This window comes from Lactuca sativa, chromosome 2 (genome assembly GCF_002870075.4).
Source record: "Lactuca sativa cultivar Salinas chromosome 2, Lsat_Salinas_v11, whole genome shotgun sequence".
Classification (NCBI taxonomy): Eukaryota; Viridiplantae; Streptophyta; class Magnoliopsida; order Asterales; family Asteraceae; genus Lactuca; species Lactuca sativa.
The window spans coordinates 184,051,085-184,070,792 of NC_056624.2; the positions used below are offsets into that span (position 1 = coordinate 184,051,085).

Below are 19,708 nucleotides of genomic sequence, written 5' to 3' on the forward strand. Positions count from 1 at the left end.
TCCGAAGCTGACATCGGACCGAAATCCGAAGCTAACTGATCATAGCATAACATATATCACTAACATGAACACACATAATCTTGTCTGAGCCACGAAGGCATCAAACATGCTAACTACTGCATCGGATAACATCCAGATACTACTGCTAGCTAAACGGGCCGGCATTGTGGCCTTAGACCCGTTCCTACTGAAAGGAACTCACCTCGTGAACTGGCTGCTGAGTGAATAGCTCTGAGGGCTAACTTCTGCTGCTCCGGTATCTCCCCGGCTACAAGTCCAAAAGCACACTCAATCAAATACTAAACACTGCATTGGGTAAAATGACTCTTTTACCCTTGGTCAAAGTCAACCCTCGGACCAAGTCAACTCTCGGACAAAGTCAACCCACAGTTGACCTGACTCGCCGAGTTGGGCCGCCAACTCGCCGAGTCCATATTCTCACTCCTCGACCCTACCCGCTGCTACTCGTCGAGCATGGCATCGACTCGACGAGCACTCATTCGATCCACAAACTCAGACAATCTTCATCCGACTCGCCGAGTCATATGAACAACTCGACGAGTTGTTCTTGATCCTAAGAAGATTGCCTTGGACTCGCCGAGTTGTATGAACAACTCGCCGAGTCCCTCCATCACTGAGTCTACCCTCAACTCGCTGAGTCCACTCTCTAACTCACTGGATTCACTCGACGATGATCAAAATGAAGGACTCGGGAACTCGCGACCCAACTCGCCGAGTCGTTCTTCCCGACTCGCCGAGTTGCCGCCATGCAACTGATTTTTACTCGATTTTGTTTGAATCCAACACATACCATTGATAGATCTGAGTCCAATAAGCTGATTTACCACGTAAAGTTTCCAACTTTACGTGCACAACCTCATGAATAAGGGAATTAAGGCTAAAAGATGCATAAAATGGGTAGATCTATGGTTAATATGCAAAGTAACTCCAAAAAGACAGTAGATATGGGCTCTACAACACCCCAACATTCAGATCCAAAGGTATTTCGGCTTATTAAGACATTCATACAAACATAAGGCTTGGAACAAACATCAAATAGCTTCTTAGAAGAGCTCTAATGGAAGTTTAAAGCATATAACAAGAAGGGAACTCCGAAAATACCTCAATAAACTCAGATTTGCCCTTGGATCTTTGCAATACAACTCGTTTCCTTGCTTCTTTCTTCTTCTCCTTCTTCACACCTTCACAAAATGGCACCAAATCACTTATAAGCTTTCAAGGGAGGATTAGGGTTTTCTCACTGAGTTCTCAGGGTGAGGGAGGCAAGAATGGGGCTATAAGGTGGTTTAAATAGTGGGCAACCCGGGGATTTAGGGTTTCACCCAGACGGATGGACTCGCCGAGTCCAGAATATGGACTCGCCGAGTCCCCGGCTCACGCGTGCTCGCAGTCGCGACCCTACTCGGCGACTCAGGCTATGAACTCGCCGAGTTCCTCTTGCAAAACTCACAACAAATACCAATAAATTAACATACCGGGAACGGGTCGTTACAATTCTCCCCCACTTGACTCAGACTTCGTCCTCGAAGTCTGCTACGGCTGGATCTGCAAATAACTCTGGGTAGTGCTCTCTCATCTCCTCCTCAGCCTCCCACGTCCACTCAGACCCCTTCCGGTGCTGCCACCGCACCTTTACTAACTGAATTTCCTTGTTCCTCAAGGTCTTGGTCTTCCGGTCCAGAATCGCGACCGGTCTCTCAATATAATTCAGGCTACTATCAACCTGAATATCCTCTAGGGGAACGACTGCTGATTCATCCACCAAACACTTCCTCAACTGAGACACATGGAAAGTGTTGTGGATCTGACTAAGCTCTTCAGGAAGATCTAACCGATAAGCAACCCGACCCACCCGGGCCAAAACCCTGAAAGGATCAATAAATCTGGGGCCCAACTTGCCCCTCTTCCGGAACCTGATGACACCCTTCCAAGGTGAGACCTTCAGAAGGACCATATCTCCCACCTGGAACTCCAAGTCCGAACGCCTCCTATCGGCGTAGCTCTTCTGCCGACTCTGAGCAGTTTGCAGTCTACTACGGACCTGCTGGATCAACTCAGTCGTCTTGAGCACCACCTCTGTGCTCCCAATGACTCGCTGACCGACCTCGCCCCAACAAATCGGGGTCCTACACTTCCTCCCATACAGCATCTCAAAGGGAGGTCGGTCGATGCTCGCATGGTAACTGTTGTTATACGAGAATTCCGCTAACGGAAGGTACGTATCCCAACTGCCACCGAAATCTAGAACACATGCCCTGAGCATATCCTCTAGAGTCTGAATCGTCCTCTCGCTCTGCCCGTCTGTCTGAGGGTGGAAAGCGGTGCTGAAATGGAGACGAGTACCCATCTCGTCGTGGAACCGCTTCCAAAATCTGGATGTGAAACGGACATCTCGGTCAGACACCACTGATACCGGCACTCCATGACGTGCCACGATCTCACGCACATAGATATCGGCTAACTTCTCCGCCGATATACTCTCCTGGATCGGGATAAAATGGGCACTCTTCGTCAACCGATCCACTACTACCCATATCGAGTCCACTCCACGTGCGGTCCGGGGAAGCTTGGTGACAAAATCCATGGTAATGTCCTCCCATTTCCACACGGGAATGTCTAACGGCTGCATCCTGCCGTGAGGTCTCTGGTGCTCCGCCTTGACCTTCCGGCAGGTCAGGCATCTCTCGACGTACCAGGCGACGTCCCGCTTCATGCAGGGCCACCAATAATCGGGTCGAAGATCTCGGTACATCTTTGTCGCTCCTGGGTGGATAGAAAATCGAGACTTATGAGCCTCGTCCATCAATACCTGCCGTACCCCACCCCAGTACGGTACCCATACCCTACCATGAAGCGTCAACAAACCCCGACTGTCGTAGTCAAATGAAGCTACTCGGCCCACTATCCTCTCACACTTCTGCCTCTCCTCCTTGAGGCCCTCCATCTGAGCCTCCTTGATCCGCTCCAAAAGTGGAGTGATCACTGTCATCCTCATACACAGATCCCTGATCGGGGCCGCCGACACCTTACGGCTTAGGGCGTCGGCCACCACGTTGGCCTTCCCTGGATGATAAAGGATCTCACAGTCATAGTCCTTCAGCACGTCCAACCACCTCCTCTGCCTCATATTCAGACTCGGCTGATCCATAAGATACCTCAAACTCTTATGATCCGTGTATATAGTACAACGGACCCCATAGAGGTAATGCCTCCAAATCTTGAGGGCAAACACAACTGCCCCCAGCTCCAAATCATGGGTAGGATAATTAGCCTCGTGAGGCTTCAACTGTCTCGAGGCATAAGCTATCACATGGCCTCGCTGCATCAGAACTGCTCCCAAACCTGTGATCGAGGCATCACAATAGACTACAAAGTCCTCTACTCCCTCTGGCAAGGTAAGGATCGGAGCCTCGCACAATCTCTGCCTGAGGGTCTCGAATGCTGTCTGCTGCTCTGGACCCCAACGAAATACCACTGATTTCTTGGTCAGTCGGGTGAGCGGCACTGCTATCTTGGAGAAATCCTGAATAAATCTCCGATAATACCCTGCCAACCCTAGGAAGCTCCGAATCTCAGATGGAGACTTCGGGACCTCCCACTGCATCACGGCCTCTATCTTGGCCGGATCTACCAGAATACCCTTCTGGTTGACGAGGTGACCAAGGAACTGCACCTCGCGCAACCAGAACTCACATTTGGAGAACTTTGCGAAAAGTCTCTCCCTCCTCAAAACCTCTAGCACCTCCCGCAGGTGCTCCTCGTGCTTCTCCTGCGTCTTGGAATACACCAAGATGTCATCTATGAACACTATCACTGACCGATCCAGCATCGGCCTACACACGCGGTTCATGAGATCCATGAACGCGGCTGGAGCATTGGTGAGCCCAAATGGCATCACCACAAACTCGTAATGACCATACCTGGTCCTGAAAGCAGTCTTCTGTACATCCTCATCTCTAACCCGCATCTGGTGATATCCGGAGCGTAGATCGATCTTGGAGAACCAAGACGCTCCCTGAAGCTGATCAAACAAATCATCTATCCTCGGGAGTGGGTAACGGTTCTTCACCGTTACCTTATTCAACTCCCGGTAATCTATACACATACGATGCGACCCATCCTTCTTTCTCACAAACAGGATCGGCGCTCCCCAAGGCGAACTGCTCGGTCGAATGAAACCCTTGTCTAACAGCTCCTGCAGCTGTGTAGACAACTCCTGCATCTCTGGGGGAGCTAGTCGATACGGTGCCTTGGCTATCGGAGCCGCACCAGGAATGAGGTCGATCCTGAACTCAACCTGTCTCTCAGGAGGTATCCCCGGCAAATCCTCGGGAAACACGTCCGGGTAGTCTCGAACAATAGGAACATCATCCACTGTCGACTTGCCCTTCTCCCGGGCATCCAAAACGTAGGCTACAAAACCGGCGCAATCCTGCTGAACATAGCGCCTCGCCCTTGCGGCGGAACAAAAGGTCGGTCCTCGCTATGGCCTCTCGCCCTGAATCACCAACTCTCCCCCACTGGGAGTGCGAACCCTCACTAACTGAAGCTCGCAATCAATCACCGCCCCATTGGGGCTTAGCCAATCCATACCCACAATAACCTTATTCCCTCGCAGGGGAATAGGTACCAGATCCACTGAAAACTGCTCATCAAATAACTGAAGAGAACACCCTCTGTGCACTCTGCCGACCCTCACGGTCCTATCATCCGCTATCTCAACCTCTAATGGACAATCCAGCTCCCCTGGAGCTCTACTGAACCTCTTGCTAAGCGCAAGAGATACGAATGATCGGGTAGCCCCCGAATCGAATAATACCAAAGCAGAAATGCCGTTCACAGAGAACGACCCTGAATAAAACATACAACCATAAGCAACATTTAATCAATAATAATAAAGAGATAAAAGGGAAGATACATACCCGTCACCACATCAGGAGTCGCTCGCGCCTCCTCTGCTGTCATCTGAAACGCCCTACTCTTCGCCACTGGCGCATCAGCTCGGCCCTGCCGGCCATCTGTAATCCTCAAGGTAGCAGGGGCAGGTGCAGCCACCTTCCCTGCTGCAGCTAAACTCGGACACTGGGACCTTTTATGTCCCCTCTGATTGCACTGAAAGCAAATCAGATCTGACGCTGCAACGGCAGTAGCAGGAGCCGTACAATCCCTACTCAAATGTCCAACCCGACCGCACTTGAAGCAGCCGGAACCGAAGTCCGAAGCTGACATCGGACCGAAGTCCGAAGCTAACTGGGACCTTGTCCCCTACATCGAACCGAAGTCCAAAGCTGACATCGGACCGAAATCCGAAGCTAACTGATCATAGCATAACATATATCACTAACATGAACACACATAATCTTGTCTGAGCCACGAAGGCATCAAACATGCTAACTACTGCATCGGATAACATCCAGATACTACTGCTAGCTAAACGGGCCGGCATTGTGGCCTTAGACCCGTTCCTACTGAAAGGAACTCACCTCGTGAACTGGCTGCTGAGTGAATAGCTCTGAGGGCTAACTTCTGCTGCTCCGGTATCTCCCCGGCTACAAGTCCAAAAGCACACTCAATCAAATACTAAACACTGCATTGGGTAAAATGACTCTTTTACCCTTGGTCAAAGTCAACCCTCGGACCAAGTCAACTCTCGGACAAAGTCAACCCACAGTTGACCTGACTCGCCGAGTTGGGCCGCCAACTCGCCGAGTCCATATTCTCACTCCTCGACCCTACCCGCTGCTACTCGTCGAGCATGGCATCGACTCGACGAGCACTCATTCGATCCACAAACTCAGACAATCTTCATCCGACTCGCCGAGTCATATGAACAACTCGACGAGTTGTTCTTGATCCTAAGAAGATTGCCTTGGACTCGCCGAGTTGTATGAACAACTCGCCGAGTCCCTCCATCACTGAGTCTACCCTCAACTCGCTGAGTCCACTCTCTAACTCACTGGATTCACTCGACGATGATCAAAATGAAGGACTCGGGAACTCGCGACCCAACTCGCCGAGTCGTTCTTCCCGACTCGCCGAGTTGCCGCCATGCAACTGATTTTTACTCGATTTTGTTTGAATCCAACACATACCATTGATAGATCTGAGTCCAATAAGCTGATTTACCACGTAAAGTTTCCAACTTTACGTGCACAACCTCATGAATAAGGGAATTAAGGCTAAAAGATGCATAAAATGGGTAGATCTATGGTTAATATGCAAAGTAACTCCAAAAAGACAGTAGATATGGGCTCTACAACACCCCAACATTCAGATCCAAAGGTATTTCGGCTTATTAAGACATTCATACAAACATAAGGCTTGGAACAAACATCAAATAGCTTCTTAGAAGAGCTCTAATGGAAGTTTAAAGCATATAACAAGAAGGGAACTCCGAAAATACCTCAATAAACTCAGATTTGCCCTTGGATCTTTGCAATACAACTCGTTTCCTTGCTTCTTTCTTCTTCTCCTTCTTCACACCTTCACAAAATGGCACCAAATCACTTATAAGCTTTCAAGGGAGGATTAGGGTTTTCTCACTGAGTTCTCAGGGTGAGGGAGGCAAGAATGGGGCTATAAGGTGGTTTAAATAGTGGGCAACCCGGGGATTTAGGGTTTCACCCAGACGGATGGACTCGCCGAGTCCAGAATATGGACTCGCCGAGTCCCCGGCTCACGCGTGCTCGCAGTCGCGACCCTACTCGGCGACTCAGGCTATGAACTCGCCGAGTTCCTCTTGCAAAACTCACAACAAATACCAATAAATTAACATACCGGGAACGGGTCGTTACAGATTTGATTGTAGTAAGAATAACCAATTACCAACAGTTACACCATCAATCCTTTTAAAAGTCAATATGATAAAATCAACCATTAAAACGAACCAAGGGCATAATGGTGAAAACTCTAGATTTAACACTTCACCAAAGCAAAAAAAACTTATAGGAAACTCATTAGAAATCTGCAATCATCAAGGGACGAATAAGTCAATTTTTCAAGGAAATTTCCCAGCATTATCAATCTAAAATACAAGATGACGAGGTGCAAGAATGTCACTAAATCACCTTTGTCATTCCGCCAAAAAATAGCCACAAGGCAGCATCAACACCACCAAAGAAACGAAAGTAGACCAGAAGTAGCGTGAAGGGCAAAACGGTCAAATAGCCCAACTAACATCAGTCTTCAAACTTCCAAATTAGATAGATCAATACAACTAAGAGCAAAGTTATCCAATAAAAACCAGCAGCAGTCCATTAAATCAATCGATGATCAAGTATGAGGGGAAAATTGCATGAAATAGTCACGTCTCTTCGGTTCCCTAATTCACATGAATCAAGACGTCTCTTCGTCTTCTGATCTTGAAAATTACTGATGCGTGCTAGTTTTCTTTTGCCGATGTGGTAATAAGTGATAACCTACACTGACTTGGACTTGGTGGATCAAAATTTGGACCAAAATAATATCAGACCTATAATAAGTGGACCAAATCTGATGCCCCTATTATTGTGATGCCCAGCTCTCGCCCAACCCTTGGGCCGGCCCTGAGGACGAATACCTTTCATTGGTTTCGAGCAAAATTAAACATGTATCAAGTAATTAACATTAAAATTATATTTTTATATTGTATTTAATTTTTATAAATCGTCAAACTTTTTGTGACACAGATACCCTTGGAGACGAGTAATTTTGGAATTACATGTTCAGACATTTCTATTATCTTTGGTAAAATTGTAACATCCGATTTCATGAGGTATAAATTTCAGAAAAATTTAAAAGTTTTATTTTTAGTCGAAGAGTAATACATAGACAAAATCAAAGTGAAGATAATCTTACATCGATAGTTATTCTCAATAAAGCGTATTTGGAAGTTTAATATGAATAAACAAAAGTCAATGTTTTAAAAACCAGCTTTTAGTTAAACCGGTCTAATGATCGGATTTTGGTGTGACCGTCGGTCTACATCTAGCAGTGATGTGTCTAAACCTTCAAGTTGTGTACATTTTGGATAACCCGATTGATCGAGATATTTAATTTTCTTTGAAAATAGACTGTTTTTTTTAACGAGCTAAATGAAATCCAACTATCTAAGTCAAATAAACATGAACAAACGGTTTTTTATTGATTTTATCACTTCATTTCAACCCGATTTCTGAAGAAACCGTCCGGTTCAATCCATTCTAAAACTTAGCATAAAATTGACTGTTGTTGAACCGCTCTTGTCCTTGGTTCCCGATCCGATTAGGTCAACCGTCCGATTCAAACTGGTTATTAAACCACGTTGGAATGTGTTTTGTGAAGCAACCAAACGTACCCACAAAAAGAGTGTAACAATATGATATTTTGATAATAAGAATCAAAGATTAAAAGAATTAAAGGGAAAAAAATTGTTTTTGATGCTTTTGTTACTTTTATTAAGAGTTTTGAGTTAAGCGACCGTCAAACTTTTTATTTTAACTTGATTTAACCACTTAACATATGATCATGCTAAATTAGATCATAAAGCCTGAATTTTGTTCGTTTTGACCATTCCGACCTCTTGCACTGGTTAGTCGATTCCTCTATCTATATAACATGGTCACCTACATGGTGGGTAAAACAACTCGATTTAGCTACTAAATTTTTTATCTTCTCTAAAAGTTTTTTATTTAGTCAAAACTAAACTTGATTTTAAGTTTTTATCGTATTTCTTTTATTATATATATATATATATATATATATATATATATATATATATATATATATATATATATATATATATATATATATATATATATATATATATATATATATATATATATATATATATATAAAAGCTGAGGCTCAAATATATAGTTTGCTAAATTCTAATTAATTGGTAGGTTAATATAAGAAAAGGTTCAATATGATTATACATGATAATAATTGTAATGTATGTTTTTTAACTTTTAAAAAGTATATGTACTCACCATATTCATTAATATTTTGTTATTTGAAATTAAATTACATATTAGGGCATCCACAATGCATTGAACTCTATAGAGTTCAATAGAATACCACATCATTATTCACTATTACATACAACTTTATTCATTATTATCCCACAATGCATTAAACTCTACAAGTTCAATGGAACATATTAAAAAAATATTTATTTAAAGATTTAAAGATTTTCCTTTTTCCCATTGAAGAGTTCAATGGCCATTAAACTCCAAATCCATTGAATGCCAATGTGGCATTTCACAATGATGGAGTTGTATCCATTGAATGACAAGTAGGCATGACACATTGACACCTCATTCATCTCTTCCATTAAACTCCTCATTGTGGATGTTCTTAAATTTTCTATAGCAATTGATTTTGACAACAGGTATAAATTATTTGTAATAAATTATAATAAACAGATTTACATATAAATAATTGTTTTATTTATTATTTTCAATATACGCTTAATGTCAACATGAATAAATAAATAAAAAGTAAAAAAAAAAATATAGAACGCAAGTTTAGTTTTGACTAAAAATATAAAAATATAGAAAAAGTTAAAACCTCGAGTTTAACTTTTATTAAAAAAAAAGGTAAAAATCAGAGTTCAAGGTCAAATTTTTTTTTTTTATATTTTTTAGAACCGCAAACTATTATTACTCCTAACTTTACACATTTTGTCCACAGTGGGTGTTATTTGGTCGTTTTTTCGGTTTAATCGGTTCGATTTTATCGGTTTTTTTACATTTTAAAATTAACCATAACCAAACCAAATAAGGTTCAGTTTAATCAATTTTGATTCGCTTAGGGTTTATTTGGTTCGATTTATGGGTTAAACCAAATAAAATTTCACATTTAATAGTAAATATTAAACTAAAAGAAAAAGAAAATTACTAAACTTTTACCAAATCAAAAGATACACTAATACATAATATTATATTAAGTGTTTTATGATATGTTGTCTTGAAATATCGATATAGTCACCCAAGTTTTAAAGGTGGGTTAATATAACTTTAACCAAATATAAAAAGGAAAAAAAAAAAAAACAATTGAAAGTTAATTGACAAGCGGCTAATTACTTCTTGTTTTTTAATACAATATATAAATAGTTATAATTAAATAATATATTGTGAAAATATTTTTTAGTAACTATCTGTCAATTTCAATATAAATAGATATAAACCAAAAAAATCTATATTAATTAAATAACTTATTCGGTTTTTCCAGTTTAACCAAAATCATGAAAATTTAACCAAAACCAAACCAAATAAGATCTCCTTATTTGTTTAACCAAATAACCCAGACCAAATAAACCAAACATCATTTAGTTCGGTTCGGTCATTCGGTTTCGGTTTTTATCACACCCCTACTTGAACCTTTAACTACTTAAAAGAGAGACATTTTCATTATACTTGATACCATTAGGCTACAAGCTTTTTGGTTCAATGTCTAATTTAATGTGCGGGTTAAATCAAGTGGTTTTATACCCACTTAGGCCACATAGGCATGGGAACAGGCTATGCTGATGCAGTAGGTCAGAATGGCCAAAATGAACAAAAGTTCAGACTTGGGATCTAGTTTAGCGTGATCAAATGTTTAGTGACTAAATCAAGTTAAAATTGAAAGTTTGATGGTTATGTATGATTGTAACATGTTTGTATCCCTTAAAGCTGTAAATTCTCATAATCTGAAGACCTCCATACTCCATAACCAGTCCAAAACTTAAGCTGAGTACTGCTGAATCTTCTACAATAATCGTTTGACAGACACTAAAATCACACCATATGAATTTTGACAGTCGTGTAAATTCTAAAACAACCAAGTTGCACTAAAATCACAACATTTGATCCACTTCTTGGAACAATGTGCAGCAAGAGGGCTACCAAATCATTTGAGTGTTGTTAACAAGACTATACAAAACAACTATGGACTCACATTTGCATGTAACACCAAGTACATAAAACTAAAACATATAATGTCTAAAAATTGTCTTTTGTTTTTTCAGAAGTTTTTAGAAGGGAAAGGTGATTCATTTGACATTATTACCATTTGCATGTTTATGGAAGGGCCAAAGGTTTACCAAGCGCTCCAACACCCCTGCACTTTTGAAGTAACCTGAGAACCCCTGAGGAGTTGTTGGTGGGGGGAAGTCTTCTGCAGGCATTGCAAATGGCCTAACCATCTCTTCCATCTTATCCAATGTAAGATACGACCCCACTTCTTGCAACCTCTCTGGACCCATTATTGGTAATGTGTGTTCCTGATGCAGTGAAGTCGCCTCCACACCTTTTTTCTATAATTTAAAAAAAAAAAAAAAATCATTTACAAGATAATAATAATATTGTCCTGAACACCGGAATTTCTAGTTGTAAAAAAATCCACCTACCTCCAAAGGGGATAAATCTGCACCACGGCTAAAAGTCATCTCCAAACGATACCTTTTTGGGTCTTCCAAATTTACCTGGAGTGGAGGGATATCAATTTGTTTTATTTATTTTTTATTGTTATATGGGACAAAAAAAAACCACCAACCTCGGTATTTTCAAACATCCTCAATACAATGTAGCTCATGTAATCGAGCTCCTTTGTTTTCAAAAGCCGTTCCAAAGCATTGTCACAAATGAGGCCCGCCTCCCCTTGAAGGGATTCATCCAAGTTACAATAACGAAGAACATTCATCAATGAGTGAATATGAGATTCCTGTCATAAATTTTAAACAAAATTTTATTAAAAAAAAAAAAAAGCGGAATCAGAACTTAATAATAATGATGGTGATTATCATTATACGATACTTACTGATGTGAAGTAAAGACGGGTCCGAACATGTCTCTCGGGTGTCCGCACATTGGCATATCTACACAAGTAAATTATTGAAGATGAAAGATAAAAGATCAAACATACGAATTAGGTTATTTTATTAAGCACTCAGTACTCACTTTGGATCCAAACGGTATTTTATTTCTTTGTCATCATCCTCATCTTGATCCATCGACTTTTCACTTGTGAAGCTTGTTCTTCTTGATTCTTCACTTTTAATGATGGATTTAGGTTGATGATCTATCTGTTCTCTCACATTCTTCATGGAATTGGAGGTGGTTGACGTTTGACACTGACTCTTCAATTCTGCTACATTAGTGGCTTCTTCACGTGTATTCCTCAAGTCGATTAAAATTTTACCCAATAGACGTCGAGCAATCTACAAAGTTGGTCAACATGGTGATATATACATAAATAAACAAATGATAGATAAAAGTGTTGAGATAGTTAGTTACCTTGGAGCCTATTTTCAGTTTTTGCTTTGGGTTGATGCCATACTCATTTGGAATAACACCATCAGCAAGTAACTGAGATGAGCATTTAGGAATTAAACATTTACTAATTAATATACTACTTAGATTACATTACATGGAATATATTTACCTGAGCAACCTTGAAAAGCTCATCAAGTCCATCTATATTAAGATGTGCATTGTGCAGCAGATCATACTTGCATGAGTCGTAAACATCTGGAATTTGTGTTATGTCGTACCTACTGTTGAAGGAAATACAAAGAAAGAAAAAATGTTAATTAATCAATCATTATAATAACCATGAATGGAATTAAATTGCCAAAAAAAAAAAAAAGCAAACTTACTCTTTGCGTTCATTGTACAAGTCCCTTTCAACTTTTCTCCATCGTGCATACATTAAAAGAAAGCCTTCACTTCCACAAGGTAATCCAGCAGCAATTCGGTCAACATCTATATTTGTTTTACCAAGTGCTCTTGCTTGATCATATGGTGGAATTACATCATATGAGGTTGTTTCAGCAAGCTTTTCATCTTCATCTTTTGCTAGTAGTCTCACTTGTTCAGTAACTTTTTTAGTCAGCTTTACCTATAAAACACATATTAAACCAGTAAGATAAATATTTTACCAGCCTAAATTACCAATTAAATAAATATTTTACCAGTGTAGGTAGAAGGTCTGCAGCATTGAGTGGAAGTCCAGCCCCATCAACCATCCAGGGTTTTTTATTAGATAATCCATTTGCCTGTGCTGCCTTCACTCCAGTTGTTATCAATTCGTTCAATCTCGCCTAAAAGAGCATTAAAAAAAATTAAATTCATGAAATAATTGGTATATCATGAGGTAACAGAGTAGAAGAAAAAACAACCTTAGCTTCTTCCATTTCAATACTTGCATTATCAAGTCCATCCAACATTGATGAATCCTTGCTAACAAGTGAAACCAGTATTGGTGTTAATTGTCCTTCCAAGTCTAGGAGCCCCTTGGCAAATGCAGCAGCTGACATCTGTCAAGATTGATGGATGAGTCATCAACTGGGGACCACGAAAGCAAAAAACTGAAGATGATATCAATACCTGCACACGGCCCTCATCAGAGCTGTAAATTTTAAGGTCATGGCGATATGTGCTGTGAAGGCGAAGGAGTCCAGTACCTTCACCTGGATACATATTGTTGCGAAAGTATCGCCCAAGTTCTTCAGCCTGTAAATAAGGAATGCACATATATTTAAATGATTATTAACCATGATTATATATATGTATTAGAAGACAAAATAAATACCTGTTTTCGACCAGCATGTGTAAGAACACCACCATATTTTAAAACCATGAGTGCTTCAATGGGGCGTTCTTCTTCAGTATCACCTTTTGCAACTTTAACCCACTTAAGTGGCTTAAGTTGAACCTTTCGATAAATGCCTGAGAAATGTCCACCCTGGAAACAAAGAAGTTGTCAGCTAATTCATAAAGTATCTCGGCTTAATATATGAAATGAATGTAGAACTGCAGTAAGAATGATAAATTTAAATGTAAACCTCTTCAAGGACTGCTTTGACTTGACGAAGCTTTTCTGCATGTTCAATGTCTTCTGCCTCGCTGTCACTTCCAGGACCAGGTCTATTTTTTAACCAAATATCCCGTTAAAATATACATATAACATCAAATCTTTTACTAATTAATTAAAATAGTAAAAGAGACGCAACAGAACTCTTAGAAATACCTAGTACGAGGTACTAATATCCGTGTAGCATCCAACAAGTCCTGCAACTGAACTGCACTTTTGAGTTTTGTCTGCAAGAAAAGAATAAAAGATAAGTCAAATTTTAACCACTAATTTTAGCAACAAATGAAGAGTATAAAAAGCACCTCAGCTCTGGGTCTTCCCCCATTGTATTTTAGCATTAAGTTCAACAATTTTTCCTCAGTGACTTTCAACTTTACCTTTTGTTTTGGAGTTCTATCACCACTGTTCAAGTAACATAAACAAAGCTACTTACAAATAACAAAAGAAGTGCTCTCGTTTAAACTAGAAATGAAAAAAAAAAAAAAAAAAAAAAAAAAAAAAAGGATTCATATCTTACTGACGAATAATAGCAATCACACAGTGTAACTCCTCGGATTGTCCAAAAGAGCCAATGATCCCACTTCCCTGACGTGTTAGCCCCTCAGAAGGCTGAGCTGGCTCACTGACTTTCCAAGGTAAAACTGGTGGGATTGTTGTTGAAAGATGGGGAGCTTTTGCATCTAGAAACATCTTCCTCAACACACAAGCAGCATCATCATAATATCTGTAGTTATTGTTTACATCCTCAAATCAAAACACAACAATACTCTATTAAGAGTAAAGAACTGCAAGTATGTAGCTATTATGAGTTACATATTGTTATTAACTGTATAAAAATGTAAGTACATTGCTATTATGGGTAAATAAATGCAAGTATAATGCTATTATGGGTAAAAATCAAGTACATTGTATATATTGTAAAAGTAGTAAAGTACGTTGCTATTTCATGCAATTTTCCCTTTTCTTTATTTTACTTTGGTTCTTTCTGTCACATCACACATTGGACATTTTTCCTTTATAAGCAAGTAATGTGTGGAGATCTTGATAACAAGTTAATTTAAATACATGCATCTACAATGAAACAGAGCATCTATTTCCTTAATCCTTAATAGTGAGAATAAACAATGCATGTAGATATGTGTAATTAATGATTATTACTTGTAGGAGTTTTTGACAAAGCTCCACCCATTCACATCACAAACATACGAACGGCCTTCACACCGCAACAGATCAAACCCACACACCTGTAGAAAAATGAGTATTATGAAAATAGTTTGTTAGAATGTAAGGGTAAAATGGTCATTTAGTCTCATTCAGATGGTTTATTCAGCCTAGAAAAGAAACAGACGTCATTATTCATTCAACCACTTTACCCATACAGGACTTATTGGGGGAAAAAACAGGAAACAACCCCTAAGTGTCACAAGCAAGAAGATTTAGAAAGCGGCAGAGGAATCAGATAGATACAAACACAGAGAATTCTTGAATATATAACATGTTATTATAGTTGAAAGCCAATATAGGAATAATATAACCTACCCCTTGCCTAAATGCAATGCAAACTTCTCTTGCCATTTGTTTCTCATTTGGAGTAAGAAGCACCGGATACCTGACCTGACATTCCCAAAAAAAAAAAAAAAAACATTAGAAAGAAGCAAAGAATATGGCTTTGACTTTAATCCATGTCCATCTATTACTTACTTCTTTGCCATCTGGATTTCTCATAACTACACCATCAACAACAGGAGACTTCCTTGCCTCAGCATGTGCATATTCTGGACCAACTGTATACACCTGTACCACAATACAATCCATATGTCCTGAGCAAATACACAGGAAAATAAAATAAATGTTCAATCAAGAATTTAAACAACCTTAACATCTGTTCCACCAGTTGGCATAAATTCCTCATATATATAAGAGCCCTCACGTCTCACTCTTCTGACCTCTGGATGAAACTCACTTGATCTGTTGCCAACCTGAAAGACACCACTTGACAGTTTAGTTCATAGTAATTACAAATTAAATACTTAATACACATAGCAATTATAAAAACTCACCTTTCTAAACAATTCTTTCATACCACCCCCTGCTGCACTTGGGTAATATATCATTATGCTGTGATCATCACCTTTAAACAAGGAAAAACAGAATAAATAAATAAATAAATTCAAATTCCAACCATACTTAGTTATGGACAATAAACACACATTACTAGCAAACAGGGAAAGCTGGAGAAGGTGTATGAAAAGGATTGTGAGATATGCATACCATGAACAGGCTTCTCTACAAAAGGCTTCCAAAATCGCTGCCCATGAACCTCAACAAAATCTTCTTCCTCAACAAAATACTCCAAATCTTGATATGGTTTGTCCCTATTTACTAATGCATATCTTGGAACTGGAATTCCATACATTTCCAGGCACTTGATGATGTTTAAAATGAAAACAGAAAAGAGAGAGAGAGAATCACCATTAGTAATTGGAGACGACTAGAACTAATTGCATACAAATATTAGCAAAACATGGCATTTATGAAAGTTTATTAAACGCTATACCTCATATACTTTCCTCCGGTCATGAAGAAGGTGTTGTGGTCCCAATTCGTTTACAAGGAAAGGTCTGGAACAAAGAATATGTAAAAGGTAACATGAGTAACCAACTTTTTTTGCTGGATTGAACTTGGTAGCTGTAAAAAATGCTTGCATGCTGGTAAATCCAATGTATGGTAATGAAAAACTAGTATAAGAAAACAAATGTCACCTTCAAACTGAGAATACTAATCTCAGTATGAAGGTAAGAGAAACACATACTTCCTTAGTGCAGCATAAGCTTCAGCTTTTTTAAGAGGATATCCAGAGGAATGGAAAGCAATCAAACAATCACATATTGGCCACCTGAAAGAGCAAGCCATATAATCAAAGACTAGAAAACAGTTTGAATTGATGAGTAATTGATATTTTGCGAAGTGATATTGAATAGTTTTACCTCTCTATCGGTTCATCCAGGATAACTCTGTCCCCAAAATGGATGATCTACAATAGAAATATGTTATTACCAAAAGTTTTAGCATAAAAACTGGTACTATCAACAATTTCTATATCAGCTGCTTGCATGTCAACAACATTACGAATAATATGCTGTCTAATAGCAAACTTTTTCTAGAGATGCCAATCGCCGCACTTAACATGGAGCCACTTGCTACTTTAGAACTTCAGAATATCCGAATCTCACTTCTATTTCATCCAAAAGCGTAACCGAATCAATCTAAAAATAGAGTCCACAAGTAAAGTACTGATAATAACTTGCCTCAAATTCACCGAATGCTTGCAGCCTCTCTAAGATTTGTCCCATCGGAGCCGAGAAAACCTAATGTCGCCGTCACCATCGGGAGGAAAGGAAAAGAAAACAAAAATCAATAAATGAAACCAGAAATGAAATGAAATCAAGTGAGAAACGCGATCACTGAAAACACATTCACTGTAGTAGCTCATCCATCAGAGAACTAGATGTGCGTGTAAAACTCAAGAAAAAGGAACAGAACCTCGGGGCCGCATTTCACCTTCTTTTCCATAACACACACACCGACTTTGATCTTCTTCCCGACACCATTACTTCCCCTCCCCTCCACCATCTCTGTTTCTTCTCTCTCCAAATGTAGGTATCACTTTTCAAACTGTAATTTAACACAACAAAAACAAAGAAAAAACTCATTGATATACATGTATACAGTATACATAAAACATATATACGTATGTATATATGTATATATATATAGAAAGAAAGAGATTGATAAACAGGAGTACTACCTGAAAAGCGAGAATCTGAGCCGAAGGAAATAAGAAGACGAGTGAATCCCTGTGATCTCGCTCTCAATATCTGGAGAAAGGAAAAGTGGTAACGGAACATGCCTGAAAAAGGAAAAAGTTGCGGATTTATAAGGATATCCGGGAAAAAAAGATTTTTGTTTGAGAGATAAAAGATAATATGTATGGGGGGTGATTCTGGAATATACACACATATACCTCTTTCACGGCAAAAGGATTCACTCTTTTTTCCCTTATATATTGTGGTCATCCTATCCCTTTCGGCCTTCTCACTTTTTTATACATTTCCCATTTCAAAAAAGAAATTGCTCAAAATATTTTTATAAATTATAAATTATGCAATCAGATCATTTTCAATTTTAATATTAATATTAATACTAAAGAAGACATAAAAATTAACGATTTTGAACATCAACTCTTTTTTCTCTTTCTAACCACATTAATTTTTGTGTTTAAAACGTGGTGGATGAGCCAATTACAAAATACCAGTATATTTCAATAGAGTAATTTGGATAAAATAGTCGAGATTAGTAAAATAAAAAATAAAAGAAAAAACATTGCGAACAAAAACGATATTATTCTATCAATCCGGCGGCCATGTTGGTAGTTTTGGTGATTGAAAAGTTTTGTTTGGTATGGATAAATATGATGAAGTATTAAGTTAGTTAATTAAATGTTAAAAATATATTTGATAGTAGTTTTTTAATATTTTTTTAATTAGTTAATCTATTTAGTTAATGTACAAAATAATATTTGTTAAGCAAGCAATCAAAGAAAAACCAAGAAAACAATACATATAATTAATATGGTTTGATGGATGTGACTTATGTCTACCGACTGATATCGAAGATCATTTATTATTCAAATGTTTCAAGTGATACATTGAAAATCCTAGTTATGAATCCTCATAACAAAAAACCTAACAACTATTGGGTTGGGACCATATATAAGTAAACCTGACATAACTGAATTCTGGTTTCTTCGTTTTATACTGTGTCGGGTTATCCATTTGGATCGTTAAATTCCAAACCACACTCTAACAATTTATACCTTAAGGCTAGTGAGTGTCATATCACATCCACCACATTTTTTAAGTGACACTATTTTTTACCACACGTCATAAAATTGATGGATGTCATACCTCGTTTTACCACACTTTTGCTTTTTTTAATTGAAAAAAATGTAATTAATCAAAAAAACATTTTTGTTTTTTTTATTATTTTTTAGTTGAATAACATGTAATTAACTAAAAAAAACTTCATTAATTTAATTGAAACGATTACATTCCTACAAACGAAAAAAAAAATACATAAAAACAATTACAATCCTAAAAACGACAAAAAAAAAACATAAAAACGATTACAATCCAAAAAACGATTACTACTTGTAATATTTTTTTATTAATGTCCACTTTAGCCTTCAAAACCATATCGAGTTCGTCTCCGTATAAGTGATCAAAAGGTTTTGTTAAAGATTTCATATCCCGACTTCTTTGTTTCTCCTCTCGAGCTCGTTGTTTTTCATTTCTTGGTCTTTTTTTTTCTCCTCTAACTTCTCCTTTTTCAAAACTCAAATGAGTCTCACAATTCAAATTATAAATTTCCAAACTACTAGCAACTCTATTTACTTCATCTCCTCTTCCCGTTCCCGTTGTATTTGACAACGATCCTCTCTTTTTTGCCCTATCTCGACCCATTGGACGAACTACTTCTTCAAGCTCGAGCTTATCCACTTTGTTCAAATCAATCCTAAAATGTGCATCCGATGAAGTAGTGTTAGTCTTCTCGGAAACTTTGGTTCTTTTCGAACCACCTTCTTCGCTACCATACTGTAGCATCCGGAACCCTAAAGTACTAACTTTCATTCTTTTATTTTGCATTATGAGGGTCCTCACGACGTGAGATCTTGGGGATCACATTGTCAGTGACCATTGACCTGTTGGCCCGTATTTTTTAGACTCACGACATGAGGCATAAGGTCTCACGACGTGAGTGTGGCTTAATGACCCCAAACCCTAATTTTCGAGTATTTAAGTGAATGAGAGGC

The 19,708-nt window shown here is 38.8% G+C and overlaps 1 protein-coding gene across 3 annotated transcripts; it reads right to left on the minus strand.

The window, feature by feature from the left end:
* Positions 1-10,788: 10,788 nt before the first annotated feature.
* Positions 10,789-17,852, minus strand: LOC111921582 (inositol hexakisphosphate and diphosphoinositol-pentakisphosphate kinase VIP1). Of its 3 annotated transcripts, none has more exons than XM_052768543.1 (28): positions 17,645-17,852; positions 17,380-17,511; positions 17,145-17,204; positions 16,824-16,870; positions 16,649-16,732; positions 16,394-16,457; positions 16,108-16,261; positions 15,897-15,967; positions 15,711-15,815; positions 15,538-15,630; positions 15,376-15,450; positions 14,995-15,080; positions 14,354-14,560; positions 14,139-14,238; positions 13,993-14,063; positions 13,808-13,889; positions 13,555-13,707; positions 13,350-13,475; positions 13,142-13,279; positions 12,935-13,063; positions 12,620-12,861; positions 12,406-12,517; positions 12,258-12,329; positions 11,922-12,181; positions 11,782-11,839; positions 11,518-11,685; positions 11,372-11,446; positions 10,789-11,278 (listed from the first exon to the last, which is right to left on the minus strand). In XM_052768543.1, exons 2-28 carry the CDS (start codon positions 17,467-17,469, stop codon positions 11,015-11,017), a joined length of 3,186 nt encoding a protein of 1,061 aa, XP_052624503.1. In that variant the 5' UTR covers positions 17,470-17,511; positions 17,645-17,852; the 3' UTR covers positions 10,789-11,014. The 3 variants fall into 3 exon arrangements, with proteins under 3 accessions (XP_052624503.1, XP_052624504.1, XP_052624505.1); XM_052768544.1 differs by having other exon boundaries at positions 17,398-17,511; positions 17,645-17,851; XM_052768545.1 differs by lacking the exon at positions 17,645-17,852 and adding an exon at positions 16,966-17,071 and having other exon boundaries at positions 17,398-17,476.
* Positions 17,853-19,708: the final 1,856 nt, after the last annotated feature.